Raw genomic sequence first — 24542 nt, 5'->3', positions numbered from 1 at the left:
CTAAAAGCACCGTTAATGGATCGGGTTTGCATACTGATGAAGACTTTTTGAACCTCTTTCCTAAAAGGACATGTCAAGCCAATCCAATTACCCATAGCTAATCAGCATAAGTTGATAAATTATGCCCTTTAACAACCATGGCAACTATGGAATTATCCTGTTAGCTACTTCCGTCGCGGTATTTGCTAATAGAACGATTTTATCATACGGGTCGGCAATGTGTGCTCATATTTATTTCGGCGCAATTTAAGTTTAATATGATTGCTTAAAACTATTCTTGATTTCGCTTAAATGTGAAATAAATTTGATGAGTTTCAAGTTAGATGGTTTTTTGTCGTCATATCAACTGAGAAAAATGCTGCATTACTTATATTTTTGTAATTTGAAAACCGTTTATGGGATTATTATGCGATCGCAACGAGATAATGAGTATACATAATAACAAAGTAGCTACATTAAATATCGATCAATTCAACATTTAGTTCTAATTGATTGAATATGTCATATCATTTGAACTAATTTATCATGCCGCAATTGAATCATCTATGTTTGAACGATTAGAAAATGTTACTGTCCGTTTATCTAGATATGTACAGGATGTGTCAGCGACCAATTGATGGTTTTGAAATTCAGTCTTACGCTAACTTGAGCGTGTTAAAAGAGAGATGTCCGATAACAATTCAACACCAGATAAGTCGTGTTCTGGTTCCGTAAAATAAGTTAAGTGTAATTTTATCTTATAGTAAACCATCACTTATACACCAAATAGGTATATACAACGGGAGAACTTATAATTTTTTTAAAAATGATTTCAGTCTACCTAATATACAAAACGCTGCAATTCAGAAAATTTCGGTTACGCTGATATGGCCTCTCTAGACCATCAGCTTAGGTAGGAAAAACAAGAAAATTTCGACTAGATTAAAATAATAATAAAAAATACTTATAATTTGAACTCGGCCACCCTCTGATAAGTATTATGATACAGTTATACGTATTACTTATTTTCTCAAGCGGATTTATAACAAGATTCTATGATTTGCTTCAAACTTCAAAGCTTTTTAGGTCAAACTGTGCGACGCAGTAGTGACATTTCTGACTGCCTTGGTTTGCGACTACAAGGTTTACGCTTCACGAGGATCAACAAGGAGGAAATTCTCAAGCCGATCTCGACAAAACACTGTTCGACAAATTTTTGTTCCTTCGAAAAGTAACAAGCAATATTATTAATTATATTTTATGTATAGTATATTATCAAAGTTTATGGTTGTAAATCTTGGTTTGCTCTATTGGGTGCATATTTATTATACAAAATAATGATTATACTGACGTCACGCGCACAAATGTAAATAAAAGATAGTATTTATATATAATGTTCCATTTAACGTAAATAAGTAATTTATCTGTAATTTAGATAAAACGTTTATAAAAACGATTTAAAACTGTAATATATCGTAGCGTATCTATAAATATATCCACAAAGTAATGAACATTATGATGCGTTTCGTTCTACGTCACCTTTTTACGTAACATTAATAGGTATGTTGCACATAAATGTCAGAGAAATGTCGATTTTAAATTTGGAAAGCATAACTTATTGTAAACAATTAACTTTTCAAGTAAAAGCGATTATAATGATTACTTACAGTTTACACTGGTTTGTGAATAAAAGATCAAAGCTTTATTATATTTTAATGTTTCGTAACTATTGATTTTGTTAGTATTAATTATAATTTTATGTTTAGACTTAATTATTATTGGAATAAAACCGAAATTTGCCAATTATTAATTTGTGTATTAAATAGCTAATAATATAAAAATTCGTACAAGCGCTTCGAATGATGTGTTTCTCGTGTTTTAAATCACGAACGTATTGGTGTATTGCGGTACGTGTCGATCTTGATGATGAATAAGTAAATATAAATTAACAAAATTGATTAACAGGAATTACTTAGGGAGAAACAGCAGCATCTCGAACGAATGATGCGCGAACGTGAATTGGAAAGGACCGAAGTAGCCAAAATCTCGCTTCAGGCCGACAGAGCGGAAACCGCGCTCACGCAATTGAAGAAGGAAGCCTCACAGGTGCTCAATCGCTCTTGAATCTTATGTAATAAAATGTAATCAAATCTTAGTTATATAACTTTTTTATTTTTGTAGTTAATGCACTGTCGATTGCGCCTTTAATTGAGGTGACATCTGCCATGAACTTTTGTCAGTTTGTCAATGTTTTGTATTGATGATAACTTTGTTGGTGCAACTTAACAAATAAATAAACTTGCAATTTAGCGTTCTGTTGATAAAATGAAAAAATAATCATAATTTTAACTTTACTAAATGAGCACAACTATTTTGTGTGTGTTTATTATCTTTATCGAAATCGAACTCTATAAAGTATAATCTAACAAAGTTTAAAAAACGAAAATAACAACAGAGTCGCGTGGTCTGGTTTCTTTTAATAATCTGTGTCTTATTTACTTTTTTTTTTTTAAGACGAGCAATGAGAACGTCAAACTCAAAGCCGAATTGGACAAGCTCAACAAGCTTCTGGAGGACGAGAGGCAGAAGGTCGAAGATCTCATGTTCAGGAACGAAGAGGAGAACATCAACAAGGAAGATTATTATGTAATTCATTTTCATTTATTTTAATAACGTGGTCTAGCCGATTTAACCTAATAGGTGTATGGTTCTAATAAAAAATACAAAAAAAGAAATAATGTGGCCACTCGAAATATTTACAATAATTTACGTTTTAAAATACGTTTTTTTTTTCTTACAGAGATACAAAGAGGCTATGGAGGTAAGTTGTTATAAGTTGTAAGTATTTTGCTCAATTTAAATAAATAAAAATATTGTAACGTACAATAGAGTTAAAATATTTGAAAGATTTAAAATATTTAAATAAGCGCCAGCTTAGTACCTCATTAACTATAACGCATTAGATATACAAGCTCATCGGACACTAAATGTGCACCTTGAGACGTGAACTATTGATAACATTAAAAAAATGACTACCCTATTTCACACGTTAAAGCGTCATTACTGAACACAATAGTTAAAATAGTATCTAAGTTAAAATTTCGCAAGCTACAAGTGGACGTGTGTTCGTAAACTAGAAAGAGATAGCTGCTAATGAGCAACGCATCAGAGAGCTTGAAGCCGAAGCAGCGCTGCAGCTCGCCCGCGCCGACGCTACGGCGACAGCGCTGCGGGCGCTTGAAGAACAACGGAACGCTGAAGCCGCTACTGTGGCTGAACAACACAGAGAAGAACTGTCCGCCGCTCAGAGTAAGTACATACACAATGATTCTTAATGATTCACCTGTATGCTATACAGGGTGTGGTATAAAATTTCCAGAAAAATTAGTTAAACGTTGCCTGGACAGTGCTGAATAGAGTCGCAATCTATTTTATTTTTATCAATAGCTTGTACACGAACGTTTCACCGTTGTAAAACAGGCGAAGAGTGAGTCTATGGTTCTGCTGGACGCAGCGGCTAGTCACGAAATGCCTTAAGACGATAAGTTTAGAACTAAGACTATACACATTGTTTTTACAACTGTCCATTTAATCACATTTCAGCACTTTCATCCGAACTACAAAAGCTTTTGGACGAAGCTTACGCTTTATTAAAAGAAAAAGAAAACGAGAAGGACTCGTTAGGCAAAAGCATGTCCGATGAATTGGCAAAATTGAAAGCAGACTCAGAAAGGGCTCTGAACGAAGCCAAAACGAAACTAGCTATTGTTCAAACTGAGTTCGAGACACAGTTATCGGTACTTACAGCCAAACTACAATTGGCTGAATCGAAATTAGAAACAGAAAAACAAACTCTCGAAAGAACGAACAAAGAGAACAGTCAAACGATTATCGATTTGAACACGAAACTGACGCAGCTACAAGCGGCCGTCGATGACAAAACCATCGAACTTAATAAAGGTAACTAATCTGAAATTAGGTTAAATTTTAATTATGAAGAAATTAGGTTAAATTTTAATATTTTTGTATAATAATTAATACAACATGATACCTTATATGTTTTTGTTTTCAGTAATTGCAGTGACTAAAGAACATGAAGTAAATCTAAACAAAGAAATTACGAAACTGAAAATGGAGCTGAGCGCTAGAGTAATCGATTTGGAACAGCTAGAAGATACTAAGAGGAAACAGGAATTGGCATGTAAAAATTTGGAAGAGGAAATCGCACGCGTCCGGGATGAATGCAGTATTAAAGTTAATGAATATGAAGGCATCTTAAATGAAGTCACGCAGCAAAATGAGAAGAACAAAACAGAAATATCGGAACTACAGCAAAGTTTGTCTGTAAAAATTAAAGAGTACGAGAAACTTCTGGCAGACTCCAGTACAAGTTCAAGTTCGACAGAAAAACTAATAAACGAATATAAAGGAACTATTCATGAAAGAGATAAAGAGATAATCAAGCTCAAAGATGATTATGAACAAACTACAGCCAACTTTAATATCAAACACAGCAAAATCGCAGAAGAACACAAAAAAGAAATCGACGAACGGAATTCTAGAATCGAAGAACTTATCAAAGAAATAAATAGTCACAAACAAACGCTCGATCAAAACAAAGTCGATTTTGACGCATTAAACTCCCAGTTCATGCAAAACGCAAATGAGTTGAAAACGCTCAGAGAGGAAAACGATAAACTTAAAGCTACAATTAATGAATTGACTGCCGCGAACGTCGAACTTAAAGCTAAACTTTCAACCATGGAATTAGAGGTCGGCGAATTGAAGCGTCAACTTGACAGTTCATTAGAAAAATGTGAAGATTTAGAAAAAATGAAGGAAAAAGTAGAATCCGAATATATGAACTTGACTGGGCAAACGTCCGATTCTAATGATCAATTCAATAAACTATCGCAACACCTTAAAGAAACAGAAAGCGAATTACGCGAGTTTAAAGATAAGCACAGGGAAGTAGTTAATAATTACGCACGTACAGAACAAGAATTAAAACAAAAGCTGTTTAAACTACAGGAAGATTTTTCACTAGAACGCGGTCAGTTAGTTCAGTCGGTCAATGATAATATCGAAAAGATTGTTGAAACTGAAAGTAAAATTAAAGAATTCGAGTCACAGTTATTTGATATCAATAATCGTTTAAAAGACGCACTTACAGCGAACGATAGCTTAACCGATGAGAATGCTATACTGAAAAAAGAAATAGAAACACTAAAGCTAAAGGAGAAGGAATTACTTGAAGAACATGAAAACATAAGAAAGAAATTAGAAGTTGAAAATGATAGATTTAAAGAAGAAGTATCTATGCTAAAAGCCGAAGGCGCTACCTCAGAAGTTAAATTAATGGAAAAAGTTGATCAATTGACTGAAGCTCAAAATGACTTGAACAATAAATTGGAGGAAGCCAGAAAACACGAAGACTCGCTACAAAAAGTATTAGATGATATGACAACACAATTGAATAACCAGAAAACGCGTTATGAAAAAGAAATATCAGTACTTCAAAGTCATCTCTCCACCCTAACCAATGATTTTAGTAAAAATCAAGCCGACGAAAATGTATTAAAACAGCAACTTGAAGAGAAGCAAAACTTTATTAAAGATCTAACCCTGAAATCGGAGATGCTTGAAGTAGATTTAAAATCTAATGTAGAAATGATAAAGGAAAAAGATAGGCAGATAGCACAAACCAACGAAGAAATAATTAAAGCTAACGAAAACAGGAAACAGTTAGAAGATACTTTAAATAGTGCTCAGTTAGATATCTCTTCGTTAAAACAAAAATATGAAAACCTTATAGCTAATTCTTCTGCGGAAGAATCGCTTATTAAGGATCAACTAGAACAACTAGAAGAGATGAAAAAAGAAATGACTCTTATTGTTCAAGATAAAGAAATGATACAATCTAAGTACAATCAAGCACTCGAGGAGCTTAAAATAGTCAAAGAAGCGCAAGAAGTTTCTGTTAAAAGCTTGAAGGAAACCACGGCTATGAAAGACGATCTGCAGAGGGCGTTAGATGAAAAAGATAGTTTATTAAAATCTCACACTGAGGTTAGTAAGACTGAATTAGCCAAATTAAAAGAAGTAGGTGAAGAAGTTGCCAAATTAAAATTAGATGTTGCTAATAAAGATGCGGCTCTGCAAGAAAAAGAAACGCAACTTACAAGCGTAGCTGATGCACTTAAGTCGGGATCACATGAAATGCAAAAGTCATTAGATGAGATTCAAACGAAATATGACAGTTTAAATGAAAAATATAAAACTGAAGTTGAATCTCTAAATAACAATTTGAAATCATTACAAAATCAAGTTAGTGAAAAACAAAAAGAAATCGAAGAACTGAGGGAATTCAAACAAAAAGTAACGGAGTTACAGGAACTATTAAATAAGGCTGAACAAGATATAAAACAACTAACCAATATCAACGAAGCACAAAAATTGAATTATGACGATCTTAATAAACAGCTTCAGGCGCAATTCGACGAATACAAAAAAGATAGCAAAAGACTCAAACATGAACTAAAGGCCAAACTTAATGAATACGAAAAAGAATTGGGCCAGTACAAAGAAAAAGTAAAATCGGAATCGGATAAACAAAATGAAACTGTGCAAAAATTAATTGAAGCTGAAAAAAACGTAATGGAACTAAACCAAAAGTTAGAACTAGTACACGATCAGCAGAGTTCAGATGCAGAAAAAGATGTCAAACTAGAAAAGTTATCTGTTGAATTACATGTCACAAAACAATCACTGGCTAATCATATAGCGAACAATGAAGCAGTTGTTAATAAGTTGAAAGCAGATATTGAACACAAACTTAAGGATTTAAAACAAAAAGAAGATTTAATATCGAGATTGCAAGATGAAGTTAAGGTTAGTAGTTATTATGTTAATAATCAAATGCGTGCGTTTACGGTACTATATTTTTACTTAAACACAAATATTTATTTTCTAGAATCAAAGAGCTAAAGTAGAAATAGCAGAGAGAGAAAAGGTTCTATTGCAAAAAGAAATCGCTAAAGGCAACGATCTGAAAGACAAAAATGATAATAATGCAGTGGGCATACTTGGCCAAGGAGATACCATAGCAACTCAGAAGTGAGTATAACGGTAACATTATTTCTCTGTATGATTGTTATTGAACTTTTTTCTATATTATACGGTTACTATACGGTAATACACCGTAAGGAGTAATTCAGTTTAAATTGCGGTAACCATAAAGTGCATAAAATCAATTTTCAGATCACAAGACGATAAAGAAGTTATCGACGGTAAAGTCAGCTTTTTGAACTCCGTCATAGTGGATATGCAACGAAAGAACGAGCAACTTATGGCACGAGTACAGGTCCTCGAAGGCTCCGCGGGATCCATAGATCCACCATTATTGTAATATTTTTACATCTTTCATTTATTTATATATTACTTTTTCAAATTGTTTAAGCTTTCGGGACTATCGAAAATTCATTAAATGTGAAAATCGTAGTTAGAACACGTTAAATAATAGTGTTTATAATATGTATATTCTTCTTATTTTATACTAGCGGCCCGCTCCGGCTCCGCTCGGGTCTTTAACAAAAATTTCAACGTTATTTGACATTGTTTTATTTTTTTAAATAAAAGAACGCTTATTGCGATATAACTATAATAGTTTTTGTAAATAATAATGTGTTCTACAAAGTCGTAGTACATTATTTTATTCTATCATCAATAGTTTTCGCAGGGCACGCGATTTAAAGAATATTTTAGGTAATTTTTTTACACCTTGGGTTACATTATTGGAGTTTTAGTAAGGATCCCTAATTATTTTCTAAAAAGATTATAGCCTGTGTTACTCGGGAATAGTGTAGCTTCCAAACAGTGAAAGAATTTTTCAAATCGGTTCAGTAAGTAGTTTTGGAGCCTATTCAATACAAACAAACAAACAAATCTTTCCTCTTTGTAATATTAGTATAGAAGTATAGATTTATCCTGGCATCTTAAAAGCTTTTCGATGTATTTCGCATTTTACTATCTAGGACGTGGGTACTAAAGAAAATGTTATCATTGCTTCAGTAACGGTCGTAAAGTGAAAGCAGTGGCGCCGCGTCTTTTCTGCGATATTTGTGACGAGTTCGACGCACACGACACCGAGGACTGTCCCCGGCAAGCTGCCGACATCGACGCGCCGGCGACGCCCGCCAACAGACGACAACCGCCGCCCCCACGACCGTACTGCGATATTTGTGAAGGTTTGTCAAATATACAAATTACTTTTTGGAACCTCTGGGTCCGCGGAGGGACTTCGGTTCCCTCTGTAGGTAACATATGGAATTGTTTGATATGATACCATCATCTCGTTTTTACCATCACACCGCCCGCCACCGGAGTAGAGTTTATCCATACTACCTGGAGCCACTGCGGTCATCCTCAGTGCGTTTCCAGAGGTATTTTTTGCCACGTACCATCTGTCTATGGAATGAGCTCCCCTCCGCGGTGTTTCCCGAGCGCTATGACATATCCTTCTTCAAACGAGGCTTGTGGAAAGTAATAAGCGGTAGGCAGCGGCTTGGCTCTGCCCCTGGCATTGCTGAAGTCCATGGGCGACGGTAACTACTCAGCATCAGGTGAGCCGTATGCTCGTCTGCCTACAAGGGCAATAAAAAAAAAGATCTCTGCGTTCCAACGTATCCTTTTGAATGTCCAGTGACCCGATAAAGGTTATCCATGAACCGATTTTTATGTATATACGTATATATTATCTATTTATGTATTTATCGAAGTATTTGAAGAATGAATTTTTGGAAAACAAAATCAGAAACATCGGAACGCTCATCATACCGTCGCGTCCGTTTTCCATGTTACGGATTTTACCATGGGTGTTTATATCATTCACTATGTATATATGGAAACTGTAGTTTATTTGGTCGTCTCGTTGTTCAATTGATTAGCGAGTGGTTGAAGGTTGAATCAAGTATATTTGCTATACCGGATGTAATACCAATTTGGTATCATAACACGCGACGAAATCCTAACCTGACCAAAGAGCTCGGGATCTAATTTTTGTTAAGCGATTACCGGAGCCCGACCCGACCTTAAAGTGGGTGATTCATTAAAACATAAAGCTATGTTTAATTGCTAATTACTTATAATTGATGAAGAAGATAGGCCAATGATTTGTGATTAATATTAGGAGGATCCTCTGATCATTGATTCTTGATTAATAATGTAATGAATAAGACTAGAATGTGGATTTTTTTTTGTATAAATTTTTTTATTTGTTTTTGTTTCAGTATTTGGTCACGCAACTGAGAACTGTGACGAGGAAGAAACATTTTAACTCTTAATTTATTGTTATATGTTACCTATACTGTTGTTACTCGTTTTACTTGGGTATTATTTATTTTACTTACCTTAAGCAAATGTTATTAGTTGTTTCATAGTTAAACTAATAATGTTCATTAATATATGTAAATAAGCATCATCGATCTATTGTTTTATAAGATATTGCATGTTGATTTTATTAACATAAAAGGTGATTGGTTTCTTTTTTCAATTGCGTTATCTGGATATAATGCATACTTGAGAAATATATCATACACATTTTCAGAAATGTAACATCTATCACAATCATGTTTTTAAAATTCTTATATTGATTTATTATAACATAAATTAAATTAATGAACACCAAATTGTAAGTTTGTAACAATAAACAAATTGGACACAAAATTGTTTTTCTTCAATCTAGCTAAATGAGGAATAGGGATTTGCAATATTTTCAATGCATAGAATACAATAATTGTAAACAGTTAGAATTTAATTAGATGCATTTATTCTCTTTAGTCTATGTAAGATTTCATAAATAAAGATGAACTACATAAGGGTATAATGGATATAATATGGAGTATACCGGGGCAATAGACATCTTCTTATCTTTCAAATAACATGTACACTTGCTTACACTTACGTTATTAGGTAGTCTAAAAATAAACTCATAATTACTGTATTTAATTTTAAACACCAGATTTATTTTAGTTTTATTATCAAATATTCTTATTTCAATTTCAAAAATGCGCACTAATGAGAATTTATTATAATTAATCCAAGCCTTCCTTTTTCTCCTTTATGGCTTCCTGAAAAATGAAGCAATAATATATGGAAAAACAATTATAATAATAAACACTTATATTTTACACATTTTTTTTAAACAAATTTTTACACATTTTACTGGTGGTAGGACCTCTTGTGAGTCCCTGCGGGTGGGTACCACCGCCCTGCCTATTTCTGCTGTGAAGCAGTAATGCGTTTCGGTTAGAAGGGTGGGGCAGCCGTTGTAACTATACTTGAGACCTTAGAACTTATATCTCAAGGTGGGTGGCGCATTTACGTTGTGAATGTCTATGGGCTCCAGTAACCACTTAACACTAGGTGGGCTGTGAGCTCGTCCACACATCTAAGCAATACAAAAAAAAATATTATAGAATGGAGATCGTGCCAACAACTTACTTTAAATCTTTCTTCAAATAATGAGAGTTCAGATGTTAAGTCTGTAATGGCATTCATGAACGCTTCCTGTGGTGTATAGTCTGATGTTGTTTGAATTCTGAGTACAAATTTATGTTCCAATGGATGTGGTATCTTGTAACCGGCAAAGAGGACTTTTGGGTCCTTCAGCAGTTGACTGAAATAATATTTGTTTTTTTAAATTAACACAATCACTAAAGTGCAATAAAATTATGGGTGGTGAGTATTATGGGTTCACCAACTCCACTACATCAATAGACACTATACATAGTTTGATTTCCTCCACTAATATTGAAAACATTCAGGTCTTAGACTTAAACACACCGTTTGTTCATTTAGTGTTGATTGTACTACATAATACAATAAAATGTGTAGCATTATTCATGTTGTGTGATGTCTACTGGTTCCAGTAACCACTATACACCAAGTGAGCTTTGCGCACATTCAACCGTTTATGCAAAAAAAATTGCTCTCCATGCCCTTTCATCCCCTCCCCACCAACAGTAATACTAATACAATTCATATATAAAATAAAAAAGTACATGTCAATTCCAATTGGGAGTAAAGGAGAAAAAAATTATAGCCTGTACCTAGTCTTCAAGGGGTGTACTGCCATTTTACTTATTTCTAATTCACCATAAACATATTTAAGTTACCTCATATCTCAATCTAAACAGGTAAAAAGACACTTGTAAATTTTAGAAAAAAAAATTACAATTTATTGAAGAAACCATTATGGTAAATAGTATTCAACTCTAATATGATCACTTTTAATAGATCTCCTCTATTAAATTTGATATCTGTAATTACAAGATAGAAATCTTACTGTCTGATCATGTTACCAAGTGTGTGGTCCTCTTTGTTAACTGTAAATATTGCTGCATTTGTAACTTTTGTATCTTCTTCTTTTTGAACCCTGAAACAGTTAGCCTCTGTAGATAATAAGCTGCATAAATCAATTGTTACACTGTTAATTTACGGTCCTACGATAATAAGATTATTAAGCTGTAAATTCATTAAATAAACTTACTTTTTTTCACCGTCATACAACAAGAACGATTCGAATGTCGGCGGTGCATTCATGACTACAAATTCGTTATCAAATTTTTTGGACTAAAAATATTACAAAGAATTCCGAATAAAGCGATTTTTAGTTTCTTCTATCAAACAAACTCATCCCAGATAAATTATAAATTAGATAACTTGTTTATAAAATCCTACAATAGAGTCACATACACAGAACACTATTACTTCTAGCGAAGGTCACATATATTAAGTGTATAATCTATGGTCACTGTCATAGATTACACTTAATGTCACTATGTTTAATATTTACTTTTAACTTTTTATTTAAGAATTTCGGCTTGGCAACAAGATCTTTAAGCCAATTTTCTTATTTTCTTCTTTTATTCTGTTAAAATATGAAAAACGTTAACATCTGAGTTTCTCGCCGAATCTTCTCTCAGATTGAGCCCGTGAGGCCACCTATCGGTCCGTGTGTGGTTGGAATAGCCCCTTAACATAACGATTCGGTAGAAAAAAGAACTATGATAGAAGCTAAATGAAATAACATTGATTTGTTTAAGATTGTAATCGATTGGGTTGAATGGGTGGAAATTGCATGAAATAAGGTGAAACGAAATAACATCCTAGTAAAATAGTGAGAATTTACTGAAATTTCAGTGTGCTTTTTGAGGAACCTCAGAAGTCCCGTCCAGGGATTTGGTTTTTGTAACCATATTTGTGAACTTTTACAGATTCTGTTACTGCTAGAAGAAAACTGTTACTTTTGTATTGTGTTAACATGAACAAAATAAAACAATTCACACTACTTCGCTCTTCGCGTTCCCGTCATCATAGATAATACACATAAATTAGTTATATATAAGCAAATCAAGCACTCAAAAAAAATGTTTACGGGCGTCGGCCCCTAGATGGCATCGCTTCGATTAGTTTCTCCTTACTCCTGTAGATAGCAGTAACATATTACCTATCCTATATTTTATCTATAGTAAAGGATTTTGTAAATTTTCTACAACAAATAAAGACTTGCATGAATAATTATTTCTTTATTTTCTGTGTTTAGTTATAGAATAATTAAATGCCTTAACTTAACTTTAACAGCATACCTATATGTTTAGGGGTATTTTTTTTAAAGTATTTTATGACCTGGTAACTAAGACTTTTAAGTCATGTCTTATTTTAATTTACATTCATATTTTTATGAAAAATGATATTATGGAGTGAATGATTAGAGGTATGTTATTATGCATAGTAGATTATACACTTACAATAATATAATTGTTTGCTTACTCACTCACAGGTGAATGAAGTTAGCCCCTCAAAAAATTTTATTTTCCCTTTTTTATACTTATTTTCTATTAATTCGTTTGTTCATCATTTGTTCATGATTGTTCACTGTTAATAATTGTTTGTTCTGCATTTATTTATTTAAAAAAAAAAATTAAAAATATACCTACAAGTTAGCCCCTCTAATGCAATTTTTAATATTTTTTCATCCTTAATGACTCGTAAATATTCATTTTCGATTGTTCTTATATAAAACACGTTTGTTCTCTTTCGAAATTACTCGTTTTTTGTTTAATTTACTATTTTTATTATTTGAATAAATGTATGCAAAATATGTGTACTGCGCATGCGTCAACTATAATGCCTAAACTTTCTACGCGGTTTTAATCGTGAAAAAAAAAACAAATATAAATCCTGTAGGAGCATTTAATTGGTATACAGTTTAATTAAAAAAATTAAAAAATAAATAAATGAAATAATGTGCATTGGCGTTAAGTTAGACCAAATACATTTTTTCCATCCTCCTACTTATCGTTATGAAGGTATAAAAAAGATAGGGAGTTCACATAGGTAATATAAACAAATAAGTAAATATATTCATTATTTATCTTTCAAGAGATAATATAGGTATACATTATAATAACTTTTTTACACAGTCGAAATTATATTCCTAACATTAGTAAAATAACATTTTAATACGATAGGTAAGAGGATGGAAAAAATGTATTTGGTCTAACTTAACGCCAATGCACATTATTTCATTTATTATTTTTTTTATTTTTTTAATTAAACTGTATACCAATTAATTGCTCCTTCAGGATTTATATTTGTTTTTTTTTTCACGATTAAAACCGCGTATAAAGTTTAGGCATTATAGTTGACGCATGCGCAGTACACATATTTTGTATACATTTATTCAAATAATAAAAATAGTAAATTAAACAAAAAACGAGTAATTTCGAAAGAGAACAAACGTGTTTTGTATAAGAACAATCGAAAATGAATATTTACGAGTCATTAAGGATGAAAAAATATTAAAAATTGCATTAGAGGGGCTAACTTGTTGGTATATTTTTAAATATTTTTTTTAAATAAATAAATGCAGAACAAACAATTATTAACAGTGAACAATCATGAACAAATGATGAACAAACGAATTAATAGAAAATAAGTATAAAATAGGAAAAAAAAATTTTTTTGAGGGGCTAACTTAATTCACCTCTCACTCACTTACTCTTTGATTCGCTTAGATAAAAAAAAAATTTATGCTTTTTGTTTCCAATCACTTAGGCAAAGGGAACGAAATCTAAAGATTTCAACTATGGAGTCCATAAGTTAGAAGCCTGTTTCAGTGTATTAAAAGTGTCCGCTGAAAGGGAACCAATTAAGGTGGTGCCATAGTAGTAAGAGGAAAGATTTAAAAAAACAGCACTATAAACTACCACACTTCACTTCAATCCAGCACACTTCACTCTGTTTAAAACTACTTTAATAATTTGCATTTATATCATTTCCACTTCATACACTAGTGCTATTTCAGTGTCGGTGAGTCTTCTAATAAAAACTGGCAGCTTACAGGTACACACTTTTTCGACTTGTCCCCTATACAAGATGGTGTTCCTTACCTCTATCCTCCATAAATTTAATAAAAGCTTATAGTATATGAGATCGAAAAAATGTGTCTTGTACAAAAATTTTAATTAAGCAAAATGAATTAAGTCACCGGAGTTGTTTAATTAAATTCATGCGAGACCTATACAGAGCACTATCTGTTTAGCATAAAATAAGTTCGTATTACTTGAAAAAAAACATGACCAGTAAGGGCCTCGATAATCATTCTTAGTTGTTCTCTTTTCTTTTATATTTACTAAGGCTTGACACGGGGTGGAGTTCTTTCTATCGAGCGGCTCGTGGTACAGGATAGGTAGAGGGTGTCAGCTTGCGCGGCTGACCTTCCGCAAGCTGCTCCGTCTGCAGTCCGACGCAGTGCAGCGCGCGAGCATGTTTTCCGCGTTGCTGTCAGTACAGTGGTGGCAACAACCGGAGCCAGTGAGCACCTGCGTCAGTCGGAAAATGATGCGTCTTCGGTCGCGACTCGCGACCCACCTAGTCCGGAAAGATCTCGCAGACTGCTTATACGGTCTGTAAACCATAGGACGGGATCACCAAGCGGCGACATAACGTCTTCAGCACGGACTGCCGAAATTAGAGCTTCCGCACTTATTCACCGGTGCGCCATTCTCTCCTAGAGCGGAAATCGCCACGCAACGCGTAATCCGTGGCGGGCGCATCCGCCTCCAGACCCCGGGGTGATTCCCCGGTGAGCATGCACACCACCTCAAAGATGCAGTGGAATCCACAGCGCAGTCGCATTTTCGAGGATCAGAGCGTAACACCAAACCGATGAACAATATAGTGCCATGAACCCCACCACTCCCAACGTCCGTGATTTTTTAGCGCCCCAGCGATTTCCAATCAGGACAGGGTTTTAAAGGAATAAACGACAAGGCGCCGAACCTGCCTCAATAGGACCAGTCTGTCCAGTAACTTTCATTGCGACGGCAACCGCCCCGACTCGAGACACGCTTGAAAAAGCCTCAGAGCCAGCCATCAAGGGCACTAAAGGTCAAATCCCAGATATTGAAGGCATATGCATAATGTGTACCTACCTCATGAAACTTAATATTTAAGAGAGGCTAATAAATAATTTTTCAGTATTTCGTCATATATTTTCAATAATTAGATAGCTCATTAATATTGTGAACAACCACACAAATCAGATCCCTTACAGATTCTACATATTATTATTATTAAAGAATCTTAAGTTACAACAACCCATTTTCTCCATTGCTTCTTTTATTTTTATGATGAAGTAAAATCACGATCTCATTTTTTACACTTTATTTAAAAAGTATCACCACAATTCAATTTTTCAGTGAAATATTGTCAGTCCTTGCATGTAACAAAAGTAAGAAATAATTTCAAGATTATAATATTATGTGTGTACATGCTATTGGTTTACAAAGAGTTATCATACAAATTTGTTTACATGTGTATTATAAATAACAGTGACCAAATAGGCATTAACACATATTGGGCAATCAATGCAAAATGTTTTTATGACAACTGTAACAAAAATAAACTACACACAAATAATACTCATATTTTTGTTGCCTTTCAATATAAAAGTTTAGAATTACAGTTTTATAAAACTCAAACTAGAGGAGCTAACTGTTAAATTATCTAATGATTTTACATTAATTAAAGCAAATGATTGAAGGTTTAATAAGTTATTAAAATAATGTTCATTTGCGATCACCTAATGGAATGAAAAAATTTAGTGTCCGCTACACTGAACACATTTGCATGATCCTCCAATCACAAAGTGGGCACTGGGTACATCTGTTGATCATATTTATAAGTCTTCATCTTCCTCAGGAAGAGCAGTATTTTGTGCATCTTGAAGATCTTTTTCAATTTGGTTCTGCCATTGAGGATCCATTGTAACTTCTGGTGGCAGAAGGGCAGGCATGGCAACAAACTCAAGGTTACCGTCACCAATTAATTTTCTAGCTAGCCACAGGAAGGGTTTTTCGAAGTTGTAGTTTGACTTAGCAGAAATGTCGTAGTACTGAAAAAAAAATTCAAGTTTAAAACAAAAAAAATACAAAGAACTTTAACATTTTCCCTTAAAATTAACTCTTAAATTGAATGAAAATAGTTTTATTTACCTGCAAATTCTTTTTCCTGTGGAAAACAATAGTTTTCGCCTTAACTTTTCTGTCTTTAATATCCACTTTGTTCCCGCACAAGACAATAGGGATACCTTCACATACACGGACCAAATCTCTATGCCAGTTAGGTACATTTTTGTACGTAACTCGAGAGGTTACGTCGAACATGATGATAGCACATTGTCCTTGAATATAGTATCCGTCTCTAAGACCACCAAACTTCTCTTGTCCGGCTGTGTCCCACACATTAAAACGAATGGGCCCGCGGTTCGTATGGAATACTAGAGGATGTACTTCGACACCCAGAGTCGCAACGTATTTTTTCTCGAACTCTCCAGTCAAATGTCTTTTGACAAAGGTTGTTTTGCCAGTACCACCATCTCCCACCAATACACACTTGAACGTGGGCATATCATCTGCCATTTTCGTTGTTTTATTGCTATTTTACTTCTGGAACAATGTGGTAAACTAAAATTAGGATATAGCCATAGAATGTTCTATGACGCACGGTTGACAGGTCGTTTCAATCGATCGTTCACTAGGTTTCGCGGAATACAAGAAATAATTCAACGCTTTAAGCAGATTCAATTCATCACTGGGTACATAAATTGTAAGTTTGAATGAAATTGACAACTTGAATTTGTTTTAACTTTTCGGCGAATGGCGCTCAATCACTCTCATAGGAATTTAGCTCGAAGGTACCGAACTCTAAAGAGAAAAACTGAAAAACTACAACGCCAATAATATAAATATGGATATCAGTTTATTGGCAGTTTTTTATAGAACACAAACAAATAATTTTTTTAAAGGCTTTACCGTGATTGTATAAGAAAATCGAGATTTAACTCGTTCCAAAGCAAAGTCGTTACGGCTCACAATGGCGTCACTTGACTAAACGGAAGATTACATACAATGACAATTTTGACATTGACAAGCACAGTGAATTAAGAGTCAGTGTGAGGTCTTTTTAAATTTATGAAAGTCACGTAAAACTATTTCAAATGTTTAAAAAAATATTCATTTGCATATTATATACTAACCTTTCAATCAGATATATTTTTTAAATGAGTTAATTTCTATTTGGGTAACAGTATTTAAAATTAATAATGTAAGCCGTATAATGCGCTGTTTTGACTACAGGGTATTTGACGTCACTGGTATTGCGAAACCACTACGCCCCCTATAGCTTACAAATTCAAACATTTTATATTCAACATTGCCATCTTAGTGGTTTTGCCAACAAAATTGGCAATTATGACTCCCAAAAAAATATAGCATAAAGCTTATTTCAGGTTTTGTATTAATTTTCTATTTTAATTTGTTCATCATGAATGCCATTCATGAACACACGCTATGCACAAATTTTCTTTCAACAAGAAATGGTAAATGCCCGCGGGAATTCTATCGGCCAAAAAGACTTCGTAAGATCGTCTTTTCCTCTTTACACTATTTAAATTTTATAAAATCACTCTTGCTTCTCGCTGGATTTTTTTCGTCTTCGGCCTTTCGATAGATTTTCGAACGAAGAAGAACAAGCTACTATTCTTCTTCGTGCAAACTTTCGTTCTGAGATCTTTCCTATATGAATATATCGTAGCTGAGTTTCCTCTTGCGGCCTTCTTAAAACGTACTCCTCTTTTAATTTTAATGACCCTGGTCGCCATACTATATCCATCTCACAATCTTCATTTCACAGTAGCGCACGAAGCTTATAAGTTGTTTCTTAGCGTGTGTGCCTTGTTTTTTTTAAATTTAATATTAGTGGATCCTAGAAAAAGTTTATGGCAACATTAAATTTGACAGCATGAGACAGGTAGCGAGTGTAGCGACCAGCGATAAGTGAAGTTTTGCTCATCTGAACGTTTTGTATGGTATCGATTTTTTGAGTGAAGTGAACGTAGTGTTCGTGTCCTTTAGTTTAGTGACGTTTGTTAGTAAAATATCTTTGAATGGGATTGTGTAACGAGAAAAAACGTTTACTTGGTGCGTGATTCTCTGTAAAGGATGACGAAGGACAGGTTAGCGGCGCTTCAAGCGGTAAGTAGATTTGTAGTTTCTCTCTTCTCGCACATCTAATGGTCTTGCCGATGACCTCGAATTCATGATGAAATACCGATAATAAGGTGCCTATCGTGAGTTTGAAGGATTATTTTCATAGTTTCTTCTTTTTAAGAACTACACATCTTTGGACAAACCAAATATACGAGGGTTCTTTATTCTGGTCGCCCCACCCCGTACTCGACTTGGATGAATGATAGCTGTCATTCATGCGAGACATTTGTTGCGTTCCGCTATTCTTGTAAGAAACCTACTTTATCTGCATTGTTTTTGGGCCACTAACCATGTCGAAAACTTTACACCCGTATAACCTCACAAGAAAACATTTATTGTTATAAAACTGAAATGTCGTAAACACTTGTTTAGTATCTCAACTATAGTACGGAATTTTTTATTTTATCATGAGTTAAAAATTAAATCATAGGAAACAAAAGTAACTTTGAGTGTATTTAATTTTTTTTTTAATTATACAGTTAGTTAAAGTATTTTATGAGCAATAAGTTATGACTCATAAGAACAGTCAGATACAACGAAGTGGAGAAGGAAAATTATGATCAAAGTTACTGAAAGTGTATCTAGGCTTTAAAATTTGAATAATATAACAACTGATTGAAATAAAATTATTAAAATAAATAATGAAATCAAATTATGCTACAATTTACATCCATTAATATTTTAAAAAGTAACTTCAGCTTTCCTTTATCAAAATAAGTATACTATTTTTATGTTACCCACTCCATAAAATAAAATAAAAATAAATCTAAAACTTATAAATGGACCAAGTGCTGCATGTGAAATACAAACTTGATGAAGTTGACACATATACATTCAAACTTTTTATTAAGATAGAAAAACTACAAGCTCTTATATTGATCATATACTCAATTAAGTCTTACATATTAAAATATTCACTAAGTATAGGAAAAGTACCTAGTTTATAGAAATTAATTTACTATTGTAGCAAATTGGATAGTTTAATTTGGAATTGTTATTTGAAATGTTTTTTCTGTTTATTTCTAAATTCTTTTTGTTTCATTAGAAATTTGTATTGTAAAATAAGTTTTGTAGTTTAACAAAATACACCTGAAATGATAATATAATCATTAAAATCACACTGCTATAAATCTTCTTATTATGAATTCTCTGAATATTATAATTTAGTTAGAACAAACCAAACAAACCATTAACATTAAATCTTTAAACATTCAATGACAAAGAAAAAAATATATGTTTTTAGATTTCCAAATTTATTTTCAATAGTAAAAGACACTTTTTTGATGAAAAGTGTTGTTTATTGTGCATTATTTTTAAGGAGGGATGTTTTGTCCCTAAGTTGGTAACATATTGATTTGTAAAAAATGCAATTCATTGAATTGATTTCTACTTGAGGGTCCGATTGAAACTGTCTAAACGATGAAACTGTCAGCATTCAATTCCAATTTTGAAATAAAAATAACATGCTAATTTGTTTTTGATTTTAGTACAATTCTTTGCACTTTCGCATGTTCTTTTTGCTTTCCTGTGTATTACATTCCACATTGACTGATGATTTTAGGAGAGATTAACGATTTACTGATGTAGTAGACGCCTAAAACCATAAATCCAATTACTGTGCGCGACTTTGTTGCTCCGCTTAAACCAAGCTTAGTATTAAGCGGGGTGATGGCTTTAGACAGCCCTACTCGTTTATAATTTGTTTATCTTTTTACTGTTATTCTCTTTAATTACACACATGAGGGTGTTGTAATAGATATGAAGATATTATAAATAAATTTTGTCATATGCCAAATTGTTAGTTATATAGTCATATAGTCAGGTGAGCTCACCGACATGAGGTCAAAATTTCAACTCCATTAGAGTTACGGCTGTTCTAGCCTACATATCGTGGGTCTCATCCATCAAGCCGTGGAGATTTACTGTGATCTTGTTTAAATAAATAATGGTTAACATTGTCTTCTAACAAATTCAACATCAAATCGGCTTACGTATTTTAGCACAATCAAGTGTAAAGCGCCGACGTGCCTTATCTTATAATAAGGTCATTATCTGCACGGAACGAACTGCATGACACAGAACGAATCAAGTTCCGCTTATGTATTTTAATAGACAAGTAGGAGGCGGGGATTGTATTTTTAACTACCCTCAGTTTACCTACCCTCAGTTTAAGAAGGCGACAAATAAAAAGCGTTAACGTCTAAAATACTTCAACAGTAGGTACCGCGGCACCACGTATATATATTCAATTTAGGATAAGTAACAATATAAAATCCGAAATGGGAGGTTTTGTCTGCGGTTCCAACGAAAAAATAAACGAACAAAGAATATGCACACGTTAGGATCATATCTCAGTCCTTATTTCCACACTTAAATTATCTTCACGCACAAGCGTTCAAACTTTTCTTATAGACTACAGTTTTATCATAAAAGTAGATAAATTAGGTTAGATAAATAGAATAAGGCTTATTAATACTGTCCTACCATCAATAATGAACTCATATTGATTGATAAAAATAAATAACTTAAAGCTATCATAAAATTAATTTGTCGAAATACCTAGGCGGCACTGAAAATTTCGGGAATTAACAAAGTGACACAACATTACTATTTAAAAATGTATTTATTGCTTTTCGAAGTATTCTCCGCGAAATTTGACACATTTTTCCAAATGATGGAACCAATCATTGAAGCAACCATTCCATTCGGAAGTTGGGGTATCCAAAATGCCCGTTTTGTAGGCGTCCACAGCTTCTTCAGGTGATGAAAATCTCTGTCCACGCAATTTATTATTTATTTTAGGGAAAGTATAGAAATCATTAGGGCTTAGGTCGGGGCTGTACGGCGGATGGTCTAATAATTCTATGTTTTCTTGCTCTAAAAACTGTTTTGTTCTGTGCGCGGTGTGAGAACTCGCATTGTCGTGATGGAGGATGATGCGGCGGTTGCAGTTCTCTTTACGGAGTTCAGAAACAACCTGTGGCAAACAAATGCTAGCATACCATTCTGCATTAACCGTTCTTTGTCCCTCAAGAGGAATAGTCGTAACATGGCCGGTTTTGGAGACAAACGTGGCCACCATTTTTTTTTGCAACACTCCGTGATCGAACAATTTTTGTTGGCTTTAACTCATTTTCGAACACCCAAACTCGTGACTGTTTTTTTGTTTCGGGTTCGTACGCGTATATCCAGGATTCGTCACCTGATACAATGTTGTATACAGCATTTGAGGATCCTGCGTGGAATCTTTCAAGAGTTCTGACGCACCAAGTAACGCGAGCCGCTTTTTGCTCTTCACAGAGCGAATGCGGTATCCATCGGGAAAACAACTTTTTTACACCTAATTGTTCATGCAAGATTATTTGTATTTGACTCATGCCAATGTCTAAAGTTGCCTGAATTTCGCGGTATGTCACATGTCGATCTTCCTCAATCAGCTTACGCACAGCATCAACGTTTTCTTGGGTGACTGCAGTTTTTGGACGACCTTGACGGGGATCATCACTGAGCTTGACACGTCCACGTTGAAACTCAGCAAACCAGCGATAAATTGTGGTTTTGGATGGGGCTTCATCACCAAATGCAGAAATCATCCGCTCAACACACTGTTTTTGTGTTAAACCACTTCGAAAGTCATAATAAATCATCGCTCTTGAATTTTCTCAAGTCAATTCCATTTTCTCAACGACTAAACAAGTTTGACAAAACCTCGTGACAAGACCGAGAATCTTTTTTTAAATAAATAAATGGTATTCGATTTTTAAAACCAAGGAGTTTTCAATTAAAAAGATTTTAATATGACAGGAACAGTGGAAATATTCCATTCCCGATACTTTTAGTGCAGCCCTCGTACACAATCAATTTTCTTCACAAATTATATATACTCTCAGCTCTATTGCTGCCGTGATGTACTCGTATGTTCTGGTCTGAACAGTAATATGTACCCGTAATATGTAACATATACTATCTCATGTCGCTGCGTAACTCCAGTAACCAATTAACGCGAGGCAGATCGTGGGTTCCTTTGTACATCTAAGAAACCAAAAGAAACTCAATGAAAATTTGTGTGAATAGGAAATTAACATTTTTTTTCACGAGTCGTAAACATAATTAAAAATACTTTTACCCTTCAAAAGAAGCGTAAATATGAGAAAGTATTTTATAGAAAATTTGACGGTAGTTACCACATTATTCAAATATCGAAGATTAATAACGTAGTCGTACATGATCACGAAAAATGTAAAGTACCCCAAAACATCGGAAATTAAATAATGAAAATAATTAGCACCAGATTAAACCGTGAAATGAGGTTTTAATTAGAATGTTTGAGTGATAACTGAATATATCCCATATTCGGTTATAAAGCTAAGTTAAGTGCATAAAATTTGGATTAATGCTATTGTTCACTTTTAATTTGAACACTAGGACGTTGGTCCTCCTTGTACAAATCTTCACAGTGCACTGCCCAATGCTTAACAATACTTATTTTAATGTGTGTAAAATTTTTACATAACTTGAATATATTATGTATGTATGTGTAGCCCGTGATCCATTCCAGCATACTCTGCAAGTACACCAAAAATATTTTCTTTAAAATTCTAGAATGCGCCGTTTAATGTGGACTATTCATAGTGCTATTAATGAATTCCTTGATTTAATTATAACTTCTACCAAAATTCAATCTTGATAATGTCTTCCGACTTATTTTGTGTACCCACGAATATCGGCGACAGCTGTATGTTGTGCATTATATTTCTTACTTTTTTTAAATGTCATTAGATGAAACAACAAAATCCGTAATAAAAATTTAGTAAAACGTTTACCTTCCTGCATAATCAGCAATTCAATTCAATTAATAGAGGTTAATAGAAAAGTAAATCAATGCCGATTAACACTTTTCAAGTGCTCATTAGCGTTATGTAACTAAAAAATTCGCAAGATGTTGGTGCATACCCGTGCGGGATTAAAATACGGCCTATCATCACACTCACATCATATTTTACTGATGGTAGGACCTCTTGTGAGTCCGCACGGCTAGGTACCACCACCTCGCCTATTTCTGCCGTGAAGCAGTAATGCGTTTCGGTTTGAAGGGTGGGGCAGCCGTTGTAACTGTACTTGAGCCCTTAGAACTTATACCTCAAGGTGGGTGGCGCATTTACGTTGTAGATGTCTATGGGCTCCAGTAACCACTTAACACCAGGTGGGCTGTGAGCTCGTCCACCCATCTAAGCAATAAAGTAATAAAAAAAAAAATAATTACGCAAATTGGTGTGCGCAAAATTATAGGAAATTAGGATTGCGTTTTATTCTCACGAAGGTATTCATTTGGTTTCTCCGTGGATATAGATGTTTGCTTTAAGTGTTTGCAAATACTTAGTTAGATCTTCGATGTGTCGTCTCTATACTTGTCAAATGAAATGTTGTAAATGAAACGGACTTACTTAGTTAATTAAAAAAAAAAGTATGAAGTTTTTGCGGAGGAAACAATAATAATAATATTCTTTCGTGTTTTGTAATTGATTTTTTCATAAACCTATTTTTCATATGAGTAGGAACTTTTTAAATACATATTTATGTAGTCGCTTCTTTCTTACAATTTTTAACGTTCAATCAAGTTTGTTTTCTTTTGGTAGTTCTTCTTGATTTTCGTTCGTAGTTTAAAGCTCATTTAAAAGGTTATGTAATCGTAAATTTATTTTCCAGCGATTTTATTTAGGTACATTACTTACATATACTTAAAGAAGAAAGGAGCTTTATATAATCTAAGAACATTCTGAATTAAGACTGTTTTCGTATGATCTATAATTTGTGTTTTCTTTTGGTAGTTCTTCTTGATTTTCGTTTGTAGTTCTAGCTCATTTGAAGGTTACGTAATCGTAAATTTGTTTTCCAGAGATTTTTAGTTACAACATTATATATAAGTAAGAAAGGGGCTTGACATAATCT

General features: G+C 33.7%; 4 protein-coding genes across 33 annotated transcripts in view; 2 read left to right on the top strand and 2 right to left on the bottom strand.

Moving 5' to 3' along the window:
* Positions 1-9702, top strand: part of CLIP-190 (Cytoplasmic linker protein 190) — a 46548-nt gene extending 36846 nt beyond the window's left edge. For all 24 annotated transcript variants that reach the window (XM_089730251.1, XM_089730252.1, XM_089730241.1 and 21 more), the window contains 10 exons: positions 1945-2085; positions 2494-2625; positions 2780-2800; positions 3117-3288; positions 3583-3939; positions 4052-6870; positions 6953-7095; positions 7240-7383; positions 8050-8225; positions 9267-9702. In XM_089730251.1, coding sequence (XP_089586377.1) covers positions 1945-2085; positions 2494-2625; positions 2780-2800; positions 3117-3288; positions 3583-3939; positions 4052-6870; positions 6953-7095; positions 7240-7383; positions 8050-8225; positions 9267-9313 — 4152 coding nt within the window. In that variant the 3' untranslated portion in view covers positions 9314-9702. The remainder of the gene's footprint in view (positions 1-1944; positions 2086-2493; positions 2626-2779; positions 2801-3116; positions 3289-3582; positions 3940-4051; positions 6871-6952; positions 7096-7239; positions 7384-8049; positions 8226-9266) is intronic.
* Positions 9703-9971: 269 nt separating this feature from the next.
* Rpb11 (DNA-directed RNA polymerase II subunit RPB11) lies at positions 9972-11667 on the bottom strand. Its single transcript, XM_089730276.1, has 4 exons — positions 11528-11667; positions 11324-11413; positions 10480-10654; positions 9972-10106 (listed from the first exon to the last, which is right to left on the bottom strand). The coding sequence occupies exons 1-4, from the start codon at positions 11578-11580 to the stop codon at positions 10071-10073; spliced, it is 354 nt and encodes a 117-aa protein (XP_089586402.1). The 5' UTR covers positions 11581-11667; the 3' UTR covers positions 9972-10070.
* A 4026-nt stretch (positions 11668-15693) lies between these two features.
* Positions 15694-17507, bottom strand: Ran (RAN, member RAS oncogene family). The gene is made up of 3 exons (XM_089730275.1): positions 17358-17507; positions 16539-16991; positions 15694-16438 (listed from the first exon to the last, which is right to left on the bottom strand). The coding sequence occupies exons 2-3, from the start codon at positions 16962-16964 to the stop codon at positions 16223-16225; spliced, it is 642 nt and encodes a 213-aa protein (XP_089586401.1). The 5' UTR covers positions 16965-16991; positions 17358-17507; the 3' UTR covers positions 15694-16222.
* An 837-nt stretch (positions 17508-18344) lies between these two features.
* Syx1A (Syntaxin 1A) overlaps positions 18345-24542 on the top strand; it is a 66943-nt gene continuing 60745 nt past the window's right edge. For all 7 annotated transcript variants that reach the window (XM_089730268.1, XM_089730271.1, XM_089730269.1 and 4 more), the window contains exon 1: positions 18345-18578. In XM_089730268.1, coding sequence (XP_089586394.1) covers positions 18546-18578 — 33 coding nt within the window. In that variant the 5' untranslated portion in view covers positions 18345-18545. The remainder of the gene's footprint in view (positions 18579-24542) is intronic.

Source organism: Bombyx mandarina, chromosome 10 (assembly GCF_030267445.1).
Source record: "Bombyx mandarina strain Sakado chromosome 10, ASM3026744v2".
NCBI classification, from domain to species: domain Eukaryota; kingdom Metazoa; phylum Arthropoda; class Insecta; order Lepidoptera; family Bombycidae; genus Bombyx; species Bombyx mandarina.
Note: the sequence above shows the minus strand (reverse complement) of the source record. Positions and strands in the feature narration are given on the sequence as shown.